General features: G+C 44.3%; 1 protein-coding gene across 1 annotated transcript in view; it reads right to left on the bottom strand.

The window, feature by feature from the left end:
- DYNC1H1 (dynein cytoplasmic 1 heavy chain 1) overlaps window positions 1-15,029 on the bottom strand; it is a 61,249-nt gene extending 46,220 nt beyond the window's left edge. Inside the window, exons 1-7 of the mRNA XM_032482664.1 lie at window positions 14,645-15,029; window positions 6,509-6,596; window positions 4,232-4,405; window positions 3,744-3,999; window positions 3,173-3,359; window positions 1,534-1,805; window positions 1,216-1,443 (exon numbers count right to left, since the gene is read on the bottom strand). Coding sequence (XP_032338555.1) covers window positions 1,216-1,443; window positions 1,534-1,805; window positions 3,173-3,359; window positions 3,744-3,999; window positions 4,232-4,405; window positions 6,509-6,596; window positions 14,645-14,900 — 1,461 coding nt within the window. The 5' untranslated portion in view covers window positions 14,901-15,029. The remainder of the gene's footprint in view (window positions 1-1,215; window positions 1,444-1,533; window positions 1,806-3,172; window positions 3,360-3,743; window positions 4,000-4,231; window positions 4,406-6,508; window positions 6,597-14,644) is intronic.
- Between the last annotated feature and the right edge of the window lie 936 nt (window positions 15,030-15,965).

Below are 15,965 nucleotides of genomic sequence, written 5' to 3'. Positions count from 1 at the left end.
TGAAGAAATAACAGCTACAAGTCTATAGGAGAATTAAAATGACGTACTAAAAATAACACAAACGGCGGCAGTACAGGAACAGAGAAACAAAAATGAGACCCGTGGAAAGCCAAGAGCACGTGGCAGCTCTGAATCCAAGCCTACCAATAATTACATTAGATGTGACCTGACTAAGCCCTCCAGTTAAACCATTCTGAGGCGTATGCATGCACACACAAGTTTATCATAAATTTTACTGATATAAAGGATGTGCACCACACGGTTTACAAACAAAAAGAAAGTAACGTTCTTTTAAAACAAAGGTATCTGAGAAGGGGGACATGGTAAAAAGGGTTGAGACACTCCAGGCTAGAAGGAATCAGCCCTCATCAAGTCTCTCATACAATAAAGGGTTAACCCTGAAACCCACACACGCACACGTGTACACATAACTTAGAACCGCAGAGTAAGATGCTGAGGACGCCCTGTTCATAGTCCACTCCACCCTGTACAGCAGGTGCTCCTAGTCAGTGAATGAACCTTCCCCGGAGGGCATGACTTCTAGACAGGACCCCCCCACTCCCAACTCACCTAACATTTTATTACAAAATTTTCTAACTACAGGAGGCTTGAAAGACTTATAACCCCAGCCAGAGCCTGTAATTAACACTCAGCCAACTAACACTGGCCAGATACTGGCTTTATCATACATGTTTATCCACGTATCAGGTCCTCTACCTACGTGTACATCAAGCCACTTTCCATTTCTGGACTGGATTTTTTAAAGTAAGAAAAGCACTGGTGAAGAAGAGAGGTGAACTAAGAAGAGAAAAAAAATCAGGAACAAAGAAAGGAGTCATTTAATTCTTTTATCTCAGGCATACGCAATTACTACCCACATTTTGCAGACGAGGAGTCCGGGGAAAAGGTTAAAGAATGTGCCCCGGTCGGTCACACAGCCAGTTCACCAGTGGGACTAGGATTTAAAGCCGTGAAGTCTGGCTCTAGGGTCCAGGCAATTTGGGGTAGGGATGAACGGATGAAGAATGTTGACGATCTGGACTGAAACACCATGACACAGAATCACTAGACCTTAAAGGTGACAGTGGCACGATGGAAACGGAGCTAAAGAAGCACTTAACAGTTTAAAATAGAAACAAGCAGTTACTTCTAAAAACAGAGAAAGAGGCGGTCATTAAAAGAGTGCAAGCATGAATTTTCAGGATGTGAACACACCTGTGGCCTCAGGACCCTGACGATGACAGCTCTCAGCTGCTCGTGCTGGCGTCTAAACTTTCTCATCTGGTCCAGGCGCGCCTGAAGCTTCCTGTGAGCAGGGTTGATTCGCCACACCATCTTCAGATTTTCTTCCCTTTTCCTTTTGACAATGTCTCTCAACAACACCTGAAGTTTCTCATACTCATCATCCCAAGTCTGGAAAACTTCAAAGCATGCGACCATAACCTAGGACGTAATTTAACAAAGGAAGCTCATTAGTAAGGCACGTCCCCGCCTCGGCGCCCTGAGGCTGAGTCTCGGGCTCCTGCAACTTACCTTCTCAGACTCCTCGTACGCCACGTGCATCAGCTTCCGCGTGCCCAGCACTTTGAGCAGCTGAGAGCTCAAGTCTCTTGAAATTGCCTCCACCAGGCGCAGCGCCCTCTGAATGGGGTACTTCGTGTTTCGGATCTTTCTCAAATGGGTGAAAATTGCAACAAGCGCCTGCCTTATTTTGTCCAGCTCAGTGGCAGACAGCAAATCATTCAGAGGAAAATCTTTCATCAGAGGGTTGTAGTCATTCACCGTTTCCAAAGCCTGTTTCAGACCTAGATTAACAGAGACAGTTAATGGTTTTCATATCAAGTAAAACAACTATAATATTATGTTATGTCAGTTATACCTCAATTAAAAAAAAAAAAAGGAAAAGAATATTCCTTATAAGCCTAATGGTGGTGAAGTAAGCTAAAATATATCCTCACAAAGAAACACTTTGATGTTGCAAAAGATTTCATGACACAAGTTGTGCTACTTGAAAAAAATATATTGTTAACAAGATGATTCCAGTGTGGTCTCATTTTTGCTTTTTTAAGAATTATCAGCCACCACATTTACACTATAAGGTTGTGAGTGGTAGCCCCATAGATTTCATCTTTTTTTGCTTTTATATTTTTATATATATTTTATATTATTAAAATGTCTTAGAAATAACAATTAAGTTTCAAAAACTAGAATTTTATCATCCTTAAGAACACTGAAATTTAAATTCTATACCCATGGCTCAAGTTAGGGTAGTATGTTATGGACATGGAATCAATGAAGAACCTGGATCCAAGTCTTTTTTTTTTTTTAACTTCCTCTGGCATAAGACTGAAATAAAAATGTATTAGGAAAGAAAGAAAGGTTTCAGAGGTATTTTTAAAAAAAATTCAAGGTATCTATTTCAGTATCAGTGAACGCCCAAATCTTAGTGAACGTATGTAGTGTGATCAAAGTGGAAGATTTCTACCCAGAACTTCCTCTAATGTTTAAAATGTGGCACCACAACCTTTTGTGGAGGGAAGGAAAGGACATGATAACCACTGCAGTCCTAACAGCCTATCCTAACAGGTCTCTCATGGGCACACAGTTGTGGACGAGCGTCTACCAGGCTCAGTCATTCCAACATCTGTGGCCCTGTTACGTGCTCATTCACCATCACTCACACTGCTGCCCATTCAGAAAACTAAATTTGTCTCCCCTCTCTTCAGAACGGGGAGGAGAGCAGAGAACAGGAAGGGGCAGGTAAACAGAGGAAGAGAACGTACTGACCAGCTCTCCATCCACAGCCCTGTGGGCAAGGAACTTCTGCTTAATGTAAACCATCTTTCTGCCTGGGTTGTCAGAAGCACACCTGACTTTACACTAAGAAAGTACAGCCCAGCCTGCTCACGGAACTAAGCAAATGAGAAACGGAGGGAAACTCCCAGGGCTCCCTGCACTCGTGCCAAGAAACGGGCTTACGTGCTCAAACCCCGGAGGGAAGTGGGAGGTATGTGGGAACATCGTTTTCATTGCCTATTGCTGGGGGAAAGAAGAGAGGGAGGAAATAGTCAGGAAAGAGGGTGCAACTATTAATTTTCATCTACGTTATCAATAAGACCTCACAAAACCCAGATCCAGAACTACTGATCAGATTGTAAGCCCTCGTTTTTACCTGTGTCAGTGTCAAAACTGACGGTGGCGTGGAAACGCTTGCCGTGTTTCAAGATATCCAGAGTCAGGAGGACTTCCGGGCTCTCTCGCTTCTCCTGGATGCGGTATAATGCACGTTCCAAGTTTAGCCAAAAACTAATTTCCTGTAAGGCAGTTCCTGAAGCAGGATCTCGGTCGAGTTTGGTCACCTTAAATATAAAGTAACATTCAGAAGTATTCATCATTTAAACAAAAGTAGAAAAAGCATCATTAACTAAACATATGCATTACAATCTAGCTGTACATTTCACGCAGAGTTCCTTCCTTGTATTGTAAGCGGTTTAATTTGAAATCAAAGGCCCGAGACCACAGCAGAGATCAGCGCCCTCTCAGGGTTGATGTTAAACATGCTGCCCGCTGGCTGCTCCACCTGGGCCAGCGTTAGTCCTCCCCTGTGCGTTCCCAGGGCCGACAGGAGGCACTGCTACCGGTCGGCACAGAATTCACCTTGCTGATAAAAACTCGGAGCAGTTTTCTCACAGATACTAAAGAGGAAAGCATTTCACATGATACTCCCAACACTGTGCTCTTACTTTCTGAATTTCTCGGATCCAGCGGTTAACTCCAGATTGTAACTGATTGAGAAAAGTTGGGTCTTCAACCTTATCTCCAAAGTCTGTAACTTTGGGCTTTTCTCCATGTTCATAACATTGTTTTGCAACATTTGTAATAATTGGATGAATTGGCAGGCTGATTTCTGGAATTTCAATATTCTGCTGCAAGTGAAGGAGTCCCATTTCAAGTTCTGCAATTTTTTTTTCAACCGAAGGAGCCATTTTATCACCATCCCTAAAAAGACAGGAAATACCTCAGACTTCCGTGCACTATTGTTCTCCAAAGAGACTCCATTATTTCAGGTCTGTCAGGTATTAATAATACATGTTTTATTAATGCAACAGATTTATATCCTCTTGGTTTACGAGATCTGCACTCCCAATTCTGGAATTTTACATCATCTTCCACAGTGCCTTGTGTAAGTAAAATATGACATTCAAACTAATGAAGGAAAAACAGTTTTTACCTGTCTGCCTTGCCAGACTCTCTGATATAGGACTTAAAAAAAGGAGCCACTGCGTTGCTAATGAAAGAATGCAAGGTTTCGTACGGTGAGTCTTCACTGAGCGTGAGGACTCGGAGTTGAGAAGATACTGGTTTGTCCGCATCAATTACTGGAGTTCGTTTAATGAATGCCAAGCTGAAAGAAAGGAAAAGAAGAAATTAGAACAGAGTCTCATTCCTAATCAGTCTTAATAACTGTAGCCTTCTCTGTGTTGCCTATAAATTAAATTCATCTGAATGTTTTAATTTTAAAATCACATTAAGAATAGACTTGGCGGGTGGGTATAGCTCAGTGGTAGTGTGTGCTCAGCATGCAATAGGTCCTCGGTTCAATCCCCAGTACCTCCATTAAAATAAATAAATAAACCTAATTACCTACCCCACTCCAAAAACAAACAAAATAAATAAAGAATAGACAAAATTGCTTTTCTAATGGTGAAAAATATTGCTTCTCTTTCTTTACTCACTTGTGTGAGAACTTCTGAATCAAAGTTAAGGTTATAGCACGTGACTGTGAAACCAAGCCAAGTTCATCTGTTTCATATGCGGGTTGAGTTCATGATCCTGCCATCACTAAAACCAACCCCTTTAAGCAGCTACAAGTTACAAGCCCTGATGAACCTAAATCTGATCTGATATTAATCTGTCCCATTTATTTATGGCACTAAATCATACATCGGCTTGACTAAAGTCACCCAGAGGTTAAAGTGACAAGAGAACACTCTAGGTTCCTAGAGCCTGACCCAAACCAACCGTTCCAGCTTCATCTCCTGCTATGCACCCCTTCCTCACCGTTTAAACTACACATGTCATTCTATAAACATCACGTGCTTCTGTGTAGTTGCTTAAGAAACCTTTACTCATCTGCTGAAATTCCAAGTAACCCTCAAACCCCAGCTCCAGCATTACGTCTTCCCCGGGATCTTCCTGAACCAGAAGTAATCTGTCTAGTCTGTGTTTCCTGGTATTTTTGCACCTCTAAGATTTTGCAAGTGTTACAGTTAGTTGTGTATCTGCCATTCTTCCTCCCAAAAGACCGTATCTTTCTTGGGAACAAGAACTATGTTTTATTTCTTTGCATACCTACTGCTGGATCTTATACATAACTGGTGCTCAAAGGTGGCTGAATTAACAGCTTCAAGAGAATTAACATTTGAATTTTCCAGTTCCCACATTGTGTATGTGTATTTTACAAATAATACTTCATATTATTCTAAAAAGTCAATGACGCTTCCTGATGAGACACGCTGAGAAGGAACACAGTCACAACAGCACTCCTGCCAAAAAGGTACAACCTGAATGTGACCAGGGAGAAACATCAGCTGGACCCAGAGGAGGCGTGTTCCATCAAACCACTGGTCTGCACTTACCAAAAATGTCAATGTCATCAAAGACACAGAAAGAAAGGCACAGAATTGGATTCTGCATCATGGGAGAATTACTGTAAGGGGCATTACTGAGAAAATACAAATACGTACAGTGTCTAGAGCATAATCCTGCAGCAGTGTTCCTGGGATTTGAAAACTGTACTGAGGCTATGAATGAGAATGTCCTTGTTCTCAGCAAATGCTGTGAAGTATTTGGGGATAAAGCGGCAGGTTGTCCATAACTAACTCTCAGATGGTTCAGGAAAAAAACAATGCAAACGTGGTGAACGTTAACCGTTGTCTGGGAGTTCTACATGCTACCCATGCAACTCTTGTAGGCTTGAAATTACTCAAAATAAAAAAGTTTAAAAAGCCAACGCAGAATAAATTAAACATTTACATATTTAAATTGAGATATGTTTACTGGAGTATAAATTGGCACCACCATTTGAGAAGGTGGGAAATCTGGTAACATGCACTGAAGACTTTAACGGTGCATCACATCTGAACCAGTAATGCTATCTTTAGGGATTCATCCTAAGGAGAACCAAACTTACACCCAAAGGCTGACTAGCTATTTATCATCATGAAAATTCAGACGTGATCTGGGAGTATTACTAGATGTGTTTAATATATTATGGCTCAAACCTAAAATGGATGATGCCATGATACGGCAATTAAATTAAAATACTTTAGATTTTATATTAACTTGGAAATCCTCTTAATTTGAATAAGTAAAATTAAAGATAAGGAACTGAAAAAGCAGAAATCCTTTGAGTGTTTTCTTAGTGTCTTTGTCTGAGTCGATCAGGAATCACACTTAACTCTTACAAGTTTATAACCCAAAACAATGGTATATTCATACCACTCACCTGTTGGACTTAACTCCATAATGAATGTCTATGTTGATGTTATAGGAAATGAATTCTTTTTCTTCTTCTCCTTCATCGCCAACATCCTCTACAAATCATAATAAATATTCTGTCAAATTCACGTCAATATTCCAATTTTTAATCTATCAACTGCTTAGAGCATGATTAGCCTCACCCATCCCCAACCCGACGTGTAAACCCCTCCATGACTTGGCTCCACCTCACTTTCCTTCTATCCAGTTTTCCCAACTGCTGACCCAGGCACTTATTTGCTGTGTGATCCTGGGCAAGGCAGTTAACTTCTCTGCACCTCTGGTCCCCTGTCTGTATACTGGGGATGCACTGGCACGCCTTGCTTGTTGGAAGGATGAACTGAGCTGATGCGGAGAGCACGGCCCGGCCCCAGGTGGTGCTAGGTGCTGTTCCCTATGGCCAAATTCTTCCCACCCCATCCCAGCAGTCTCAGCCTCAGTGCTCCAAGCACAGAAGTCACTTTCCACCCCCACACCCCAGGGCCTCCTGCCCAGTTGTTTAACTCAATACTTTTTATGTGACGGGCATTCCTTTAGGTGCATGAGACATTCAACCCTCACAGCATCTCTCTGGGGGACGGCACGACTATTACTATCCTTGTTTCCCAAGCAAGGAATGTAAGTAAACTGTCCTCAGACATGTGGCTGGAAAGGGACAAGGGAGAATGCAGAAGTCTGATTCCAAACCCAGGGTCCTCACCAGTACACAGTCTGTCCTCTTCCCTCATTAAGCCCCCCATCCCTCAGAAAACCCTCATCAAGAAAACTGCTATCAGCACTATTTACAACAGCCAAGACATGGAAACAACCTAAATGTCTATCGACAGATGACTGGCTAGAGAAGATATGGTATATTTATATAATGGAATACTACTCAGCCATAAAAAGAATAAAATAATGCCATTTGCAGCAACATGGATGGACCAAGAGACAGTCATTCGAAGTGAAGTAAGCCAGAAAGAGAAAGGGCAATACCATATGGTATCACTCATATGTGGAATCTTAAAAAAAAAAAAAAAAAAAGACAAACGAACTTATTTACAAAACAGAAACAGACTCACAGACATGGAAAACAAACTTATGGTTACCAGAGGGAAAGAGGGTGGGAAGGGATAAATTGGGAGTTCGAGATTTGCAGATAATAACTAATATGTATAAAATAGATAAACAACAAGTTCATCCTGTATAGCACAGGGAACGATATTCAGTATCTTGTAGTAACTTATGATGAAAAGAGAATATGAAAACGAATACACACATGTTCCTATATGACTGGAGCATTGTGCTGTGCACCAGAAACTGACAAAGCACTATAAACTGTCTATACGTCAATAAAAATATATTTTAAAAAATAATAATAAAATTAAAAAAAAGAAAACTGCTATCAAGAAACATCCCCACGGTCCCTGAGAGGCATCCACCTGGCCTTCCCTCTGCTCTTGCAGCACTTTTCAGAGCCTGCTCCACGGCTGACTTACGAATGCATCCTTCTCCCCGACCATGAGCTCTCACAGGGCAAGGCTTCCCCTCAACAAACATGCACGGCAGGCATTTTGAAGAGCTGACTGGAACCTCACAGTAAGGCGGCTCAAGATGCATGTGAATGAAATTTCTTAACAGTTAAAAATCAAAATGCAAAGATTAATATAAAAAGTTGTAAAAATGGGAAGCAATCCAAACCTCTAGATCTGTACTGACAAGCTCCAGCTGCGTTATCTTTGTGATGACATACTGCACGAAACAACTGCATTAGCAAAACGGACTGTTTAAGGATGAGCAACCTGGTAAGTGTGGTGCACCTGCACTTCTCAGTCGTGGTGCAAAAGCAAAGGTGGTAGACTTAGCAAACTGATCTTGGGAAAGTCATTTTTATTTCTCCCGGCTTCAAATTCACAAAATGTAAAACGGGCAGCAGAGGAGGGAGTGGGATCTTAAATTAGGTGGTCTGTCAGGATTCTGTAAGTGCTAAAAACTATGAAATCTGGGTGTACAGGGTCTGAGCAAAAGTGATTTGCTTCATTAGTTTTAAGATGAGATAAATACAAAATTCACACTAAGATTATAAGAGCATAAAATATTAGTATAGTTATGAAGAAGACAGTAATTCCTCCAAAATATTGTTTTCAGTATAATTTTAGGAAGGAGAGGAGTGGCAGAACATTCTAGTATGCCAGGTACTTCCTAGCTGTTTTTAAAAAATTACTAACTGCCTCAGAAAATCCCCAACCAATTGAGCTTTCCAACTACTGAAATGCGGATACACCACAAGAGAGAATAAACCATACTGCCTGAAACCAACTAAACATAATTGAAATCTGTAAAATACAAGCACAAAGACGAAGAGTATAAGGAAATACCGCCAAACTAAAATAGCTGTTGGGGCGGTGGGATTAGGAAGTATTTTTTCCTTCAATTTTTGGAACGTTCCCTAATGTTTTATGATTTATATAAAATATACATCATTAAAATAACACCCAAACAACATATAGAAAATAAAAGTAGCATTCTATAATCCCCAAAGGAAAGTCCTGACATAACTAAGAACGTGGCATGTTAACTTTGAATCACTTCTTCCTCCCGGATGAAGAGTCATCAGCTGTATAAATAAAATTACACATGCCGACTGGACACCAGCAGGTCCTAACAGGGTTAAAGGAACAGGGCACCACGCCAAGCAATGAGTCACTGCCGACCCGGGACTGCTGTGAATGCCCCGCCCGCACGAGGAACAGCACCGCAATGCAGCAGAACGCTGCCGGCTCGGGAGGCACACCCAGTGACATAATCCTCACACAGGGAGACGCAAATGGCAGATGCAACTGTTTTGGCAAATTTTAACTTCTTTCAATGACAATTACTTATGGAAGTCATTATTAATCAGCCATAGACTACATTTTAGGTTAGTTGTTCAGTGCTATTCTCCACAAATACAAAGATCAAATGAAGTCTGCGTATCTGATTCCCATTGTGAAAAAACTATGACATTGTTTTATACACTGCTAAATAATTTAAACTTTCTTGCCTCTTTGTAAGTTGTTACATCTTTCAAATAACAGTAATTCTACTTCTGCAGAAATATTTTCAAAAAATTGTTCGAAGGAGGAAAGACACTTGACAGTCCAATGTTAACAGAGAGGGTATTAATCCTGGTATAGTTAGAAGCTTATATACAAACACAATCTGCATGTTTTATCAGGTAATAGAGACCCCCTGCAGTAGAATCTGAACCAGTCCCCTAGTGATGCTGAAGTTACCAAGTAACACACGGCAGGCAGGTGCCATGCTGCTCGCTAACGCACTCAGAGAACGGCACGGAGAGCTCGCCCGCCTCGCCAGCTCCCCTGCTGCAAGCCGCACTACCACACCTCACCTCTGTGCACGTTTCCTGGGCTAACTTCTCAGAGTTTACTGAACTCCTAGAGATGTTCAAAATGTCATTTAGCACTAGTCTGTGAGCACTTCTGTTGAAAGACTAGTTTAGTGTATTTCAAACCACGAGTGACTTGTATCATTACACTGTGAATTCTGAGAACAATATGCCTCGTTTTATGAAATAACAGATGCACATTCAACTACCTTAACAGGCAGACAGGCAGGTTTCCAGAGCCTGCGGGGCGGGCAATGGGAAGGGGGCCAGGCGAGGCTGCAGCTCCCTGCGCCCCGGGTCACTCACCTTCCCCCTAACCTTCTGACACAGGGCAAGTCTCTTCTCGGGCTAGCAAACCAACCAAGCCAGGCATTTTCTTGGCCAAATTACTTGTTATGTGTTCCTGGCTCTCTTTATCTTTCATCTTCTTTTCCTTTTAAAATCCAGACCTACTAATACCACATTGTTTTGGCTGGTCACTACCACACATCTTTCTCTTTTTTTCTCACATGGTTGCTTTAGTTTTTCTCCTTTCCCATCTCTGGTGCTTTCTCCCGTCACCTCGACATCCACCCACCCTTTGGTCCTGCTTCTGAGGGGCTGCGGCTTCTCTGCCACCACCCCTCCCTGCTCTGGCACAAAGCTGAGAGCATGGTGAGAAAGTCTTTAGTTTACTCTTCAATCTGAAGACTTCCATCTGTAACATTGATGGGAATATGAAAGGAGGGTCAAACCTCATGTGATGCTTCCATTGTGAAGTTTCCAGAAAAAAAGAGAAATAAAGAAGTGAAAAAACTAGCAAGTTAGTAATGCCTAAGGGACTAAAGACAATGCTTTTTAAGGTTAACACTAATTCAAAGGAAATAACTGACATGAAGTAAATGAAAACAAACACGCCTGTTTTAATGGATACCAAGGAACTGAACAGAGAAATTAGTTTCTGGGTTCCAGGATGCTCCTTAAAACATCTTTTTCCCAATTGGGTCTTAAAACCCTGGGGTTTCAGTTTCCTCACTCACGACAGAGGAGGCCGGACTAAATCTCTTCCACCCCTCCCAGCCTGATTCCCTATAATGTTGCCAGACAAAAAGTCCATCCATCTTAACTTTTTAAAAAGAAGTGATGACTGTCTTCCCTTTCCAGTACGTGCACTTTGCTCACTACGCTACACTACACTTGCTGCATCAGACTCATCTTGCTGCACACTGGCCTGTCCCACAAAGGGTGTAAGGGCCCCCGCCTACAGCGTGACAGCACAGGACAGGAGGGACCCAGGCTGATGGACTCCTGGCCCAGTGCTCTGAGACAGTCTGGTGCCACAGGAAATGCTTCCTGTTAATTTACTGATCACTTCATTAACCAGTCTGAGATCTAAGTATAGGCCCAAAATTAATACTTCTTAGTCATTAATCTACTGCATGTCTTCATCTTTTAGGGGAATTAAGTCCTCAGAAAAATAACTTTTAAAACTCCACAAAAACATTCCTCATAAAGCTCTCTACACCGCTACACCTCTGGGAGTTGAGTCCCATAAGCACTACCTTTCACATTCCAGTCCTAAGCCATCTCTGCACTGATGAAGAGGACAGACGTAAAACTCCTAAATCATGCACCTCGGGAAAGACTAGAATTCCTAGTTTAGGATAAGTATTGGCTAAAGAAGCCACTATATTCGGTCTTACAGACAAAGTTCCAAGGATAAGACAGCCGAGTGGAACCCCCCCCCCCCCAAGCCCCACACCACCTGTTCCCAGCTTGGACACTGACGAGCCCGGGAACCGCCAGCTCCACCAGCTGCAAACCGGAGCATCCTTACCTGTTCCTACCTTTACCACCCAACTTCTCACTGGGATGAAACACAACCAAAAACGCATTTTGGCTTAAAAGTGCTCCAAAAACATCACTAACATTGTAAAATGCCTATTAGGTAATGACCACACATCTGGTCATACTTTTAGAAGTATTATGAGGAAACAACTTTTTACACGCCAGGAATTTTAGAAAGGAGAATTCTCTTCTTAAAATGAGATTTAACATTTCCTTTCCTACCAACTCTCCAATTCTTCGCTATCAAAATAAATTGTTAAATTCACAACATTTATTCTACACTTTAAGGAATGCTGCACTTAAACAAAAAAAGTTTATAGCTAGCTGGAGCAGTTAAAAATAGATAAAATAGACAGACTTTCATATTAAAAAATGTTTCTCGGGGGCAGGGTAAGCTCAGTGGTAGAGCGCATGCTTAGCATGCGTGAGACCCTGGGTTCAATCCTCAGTACTGCCATTAAAATAATAATAATAATAATAATAATAATAATAATAATAATAATAATAATAATAATTTTAAAAAATCTAATTACCCCAAGTTTTTTTTTTAAAAAAAGCTTTTACATTCAATTACATGTGTTTGTAAAATTCTTTACATAAAAAATGGGGAAGATAACGTAACAGTAATTTTTCCTTTTCGTTAGATAAATTACATGACTCCATTCTTGGTGGTGGTCTTTATTCTGTTTAAACTGTTCAGATTTGTTTTCCATTGTATAATGCGAGCCTATTTTTCCCACTGTAAATAACTACTGGATGTTCATATTTGATTACATGTGCAAATGGCAATGCTAATTCATAAAAACCACCTGGAAGACAGACAGCTCTCCTACTAAGTGACCTGGGTCTATGCGTATACCTGAATTACACTAGCGTAGCCAGGATGCTAATAAGACTGATGGGATAATATACCTTTTCCTCAGATTTTTGTAAGCGAAAAATAAGTTACAGACAGGTTGAATTACTAGAAATATTTCCAGGATTTTTATAAATATAGGAATGAGACAGGATTTCAATTTTAGACAATCTCATTCCTTAGTCAATGTTCAAAAGTGCAAGTCATTATGGAGCCAAGATCTGGATGCCCAGGCATTTGCTGTGCTGAAAGGAGAAAATGGACCCACCAGGAAAAGAGATGACCTGCACCAGAAAGCATTTGACAGAAACAGGATCCCCCTCCAATGATTTTAGCAAAGTTCAATTTTAAGATGTTGGAGAAAAGTGAATTTGCTCTAGAAGCAAAGAACAAAACTTAGTGTTTTCCATAGAAAGAAATTGAGACTCAAGATAGAAATCATTCATTTCAAAACACCAACTTGCAGTGAAAATGAGGTCATGTAATAGCTAAGGTCAAGCTACTTGAAACACTGTAACAATGCAGATTAAAATATATTTTAAATAAAATAACATATATTCATTGAAAATGACCAAGGAGACAGACACCAAAACGCTGACAGTGGTCATATCTGGGACAAAGGATCCCAGGTGACTTTAATTTTATCTGTATAATTTTCTACATACTTTTTTGGGAAAAAAGCAAGAGTTAAAAAATTCTGTAAACAGTAGTGGTTTCCATGTGTGAAAACAACCCCAACATAAAAGAAAACCCTAAACAACATTAATACTCTAAATATGCCTGAATGGCTTATTTGCTTTGAACATTCCATGTGGGTCTAGGAAAAACACTTTCACACTCTCTGACCCTACACCCCTCCTGCAGAAACCAGTGCTGCAATGAAGCATCTCCTGAGTAAGGAAAGCCTGTGAAAGAAACAAAGTACCTGAAACATGGCGGGGGCGGGGGGGGAGGGACGTGGGACAGGACAGACATATAGCTGAAATTCTCTTACTGACAGACCATACAGCTTTTTGAGATTGTAAGAAGCTGGTTGGGGAACACTTTCAGGCAATGCCCAGTCCTTGGTACTAAGCCTGCATCTACTTGGACATCATCCTTGGGTTCCCGGATGGACGATGCCACACCCATTCATGCCCAGTCAAACTTGCTCACCATCGGCTACAAAACGTTTGAGAGCATCAAGGCGAAACCCTCCCTGAAGGCAAGCTCCACTCTCAAGAGGAATCTAGCCTTGCTTTTTGGAGGTCGCTATTTGAGGAGACTACTGGAATATGTAAACCTTTTGCCCCCTCCCTTCGCTAGGTGCCTAACCGGAATCTCTCTTCTTTTCAAATCCGTAAGGCCGACTCAGGTATCACTGGGTCATCTTTATGGTCATCTCGGGATTACACAAATACAACGTGTGATCCGTGAAAACAAGCGGCAGACTGGAAACTGAGAAGCTGAGGCTAGTCTAGGGAGTAGGATTAGCTGGTGTGACCTTGGGCCAGTCACTTCACCAGAGCCCGTTTCCTCGCGGGTGGATGGGCAGATACACCTCCCGGCATGGAAGCGGTGGGGACGGAGAGCCGGACCGCAAGCAGACCGTCCGTGTGGGCTAACCCCCCGGAACACCGATGCCCCGCTCGCAGCCAGGGCTGGCGCTGTCACTTCTGGGGCCTCGGCATCCGGGTCCGCACCAGGCAGGGGCCGGGATGCCGCCGGCCAGCAGTCCCCTCGGCTCCGACCCGCCGGGGCCTCCCCCTGACACATCCCTCCCGAGATCCGTCTCGCCTGGACACAAACCGAAACCGAACAGCTCATGTGACATTGGAGGCCGGGATGCGGCCTCCGCCCGCGCTCACCCGGAGACGCTGTCTCCACCCAGCTCGGCCATCTTGAGGCCCGAGCAGACAAAGCGCTCCCATTGTTGCGGGCGCCGGCGAGCCAGGGCGCCCTCCTCCCGTCCCGCGACCCGGAAGGGGGCCCCGGGGCGCCGGCGCAGGGGGTGTGGCGGGAGCGAGTCGGTGGCCGCTGGGACCCACCCGGGGGCGCCCCAGCCCGGCCCGCACCTTTGAGCGTGGAGCGCTCCACCAGCACCGTGTGGACCTGCGGGTCCGAGAGGAACTTGCGCATCTGCTCCAGGGCGCTCTTCTCCTCCAGCGCCGCCTCGAGCGCGGCCGGGGCCTCGCCGCCGTCCTCCAGCAGCAGCGGCACTAGCTTGCGCAGGTGCTTCTGCAGCACCGACACGTCGGCCACGTTCTGCACGGCCGACACCTCCAGGCCGGCCGAGCCATCCTCGCCGCCGCCGCCCCCGGGCTCCGACATGGCGCCGCGCAGGGGCCCGCAGGCAGCGCTGAGAAGGCGGCCGCGACTGGGCGCGAGAGAGAGCGAGCGAGCGGACGCACGAGAGAAACGGGCGCCGCAAGCAGACCGTCCGCTAGCCCGCGGCCGACTGAGGCGAGCGAGCTCCGGCTCCGCCCTAAAGGCCGCCGCCCGCCGGACCCGCCCCGCCCCCGGGCCGCCCGCCCGCCCCTCGCCGCAGCCACTGGCGGCCGCTCGCGGGCCTGGCGTCACGACGTCGCGCGTGCGCACAGGAGCCCCAAATGACGCCGCGCAGCCTTCTGGGACTCGTAGTCCCAGGGCTGGGCGGGGCCCCGCCGTCTCCGCGCCTCAAGCCCTGATGGTGGGCTTTGCGCCTCAAGCACCTCTATCCCTGAACATGGACTTGGCGGGCGGGTGGGTGAGGAGTGGTCAGGGACTATGTCTGTCCTGCTCACTGCTGTGGCCTCGCAAACAGCACAGAGGCTGAGCCACTGTAAATACTGAATGAATGGTGTTATTAATGGCCAGAGCTAAGGTTTTTTAAGCACTTAGCTTGTCTGTCATCGTTCTAAGCACTTAACCTGCGTTCTTTCCTTGAACGAAGGAATGACTACGACGTGTGTATACAGTCTTGCTTGTCATTAGGCATACATAGGGAGAGTGAGGATGTTTTTCAGAGGGGGAGGAGATGGGGGCAGTGTCACATTGCTAAGGCTGGAGAGAGGGAGGTGGGGAGGGAACGTTCCCAGCAGAGAAACCAGATTCTACAAAGTTAGTGAGGCAGGAGCAATGTAAAGGAAGCCAGGAGATGACACCTGAACGGTGGGGTGAAGCTGTTGTGAGTCCTGGCTGCAAATGGCAAAATAATTCCCGCCAGGAAGCTGTTAGGATCAAGAGGGAGACCTACGTGAGCACATCCACTAGAACAGTGATGCTCCGCTAGCAGCCGGGGCTGGCGCTGTCATCCCTGGGGCCTCAGTACCTGAGTCCACACAAGGCAGGGACTGGGATGCCTGCCCGCCGAGTCTGCCCCAGCTCCCATCAGCCCGGACCTCCTCCCTGACACAG

This window comes from Camelus ferus, chromosome 6 (genome assembly GCF_009834535.1).
Source record: "Camelus ferus isolate YT-003-E chromosome 6, BCGSAC_Cfer_1.0, whole genome shotgun sequence".
Taxonomy (NCBI): domain Eukaryota; kingdom Metazoa; phylum Chordata; class Mammalia; order Artiodactyla; family Camelidae; genus Camelus; species Camelus ferus.
This window is presented reverse-complemented; position numbering and strand designations above follow the sequence as displayed.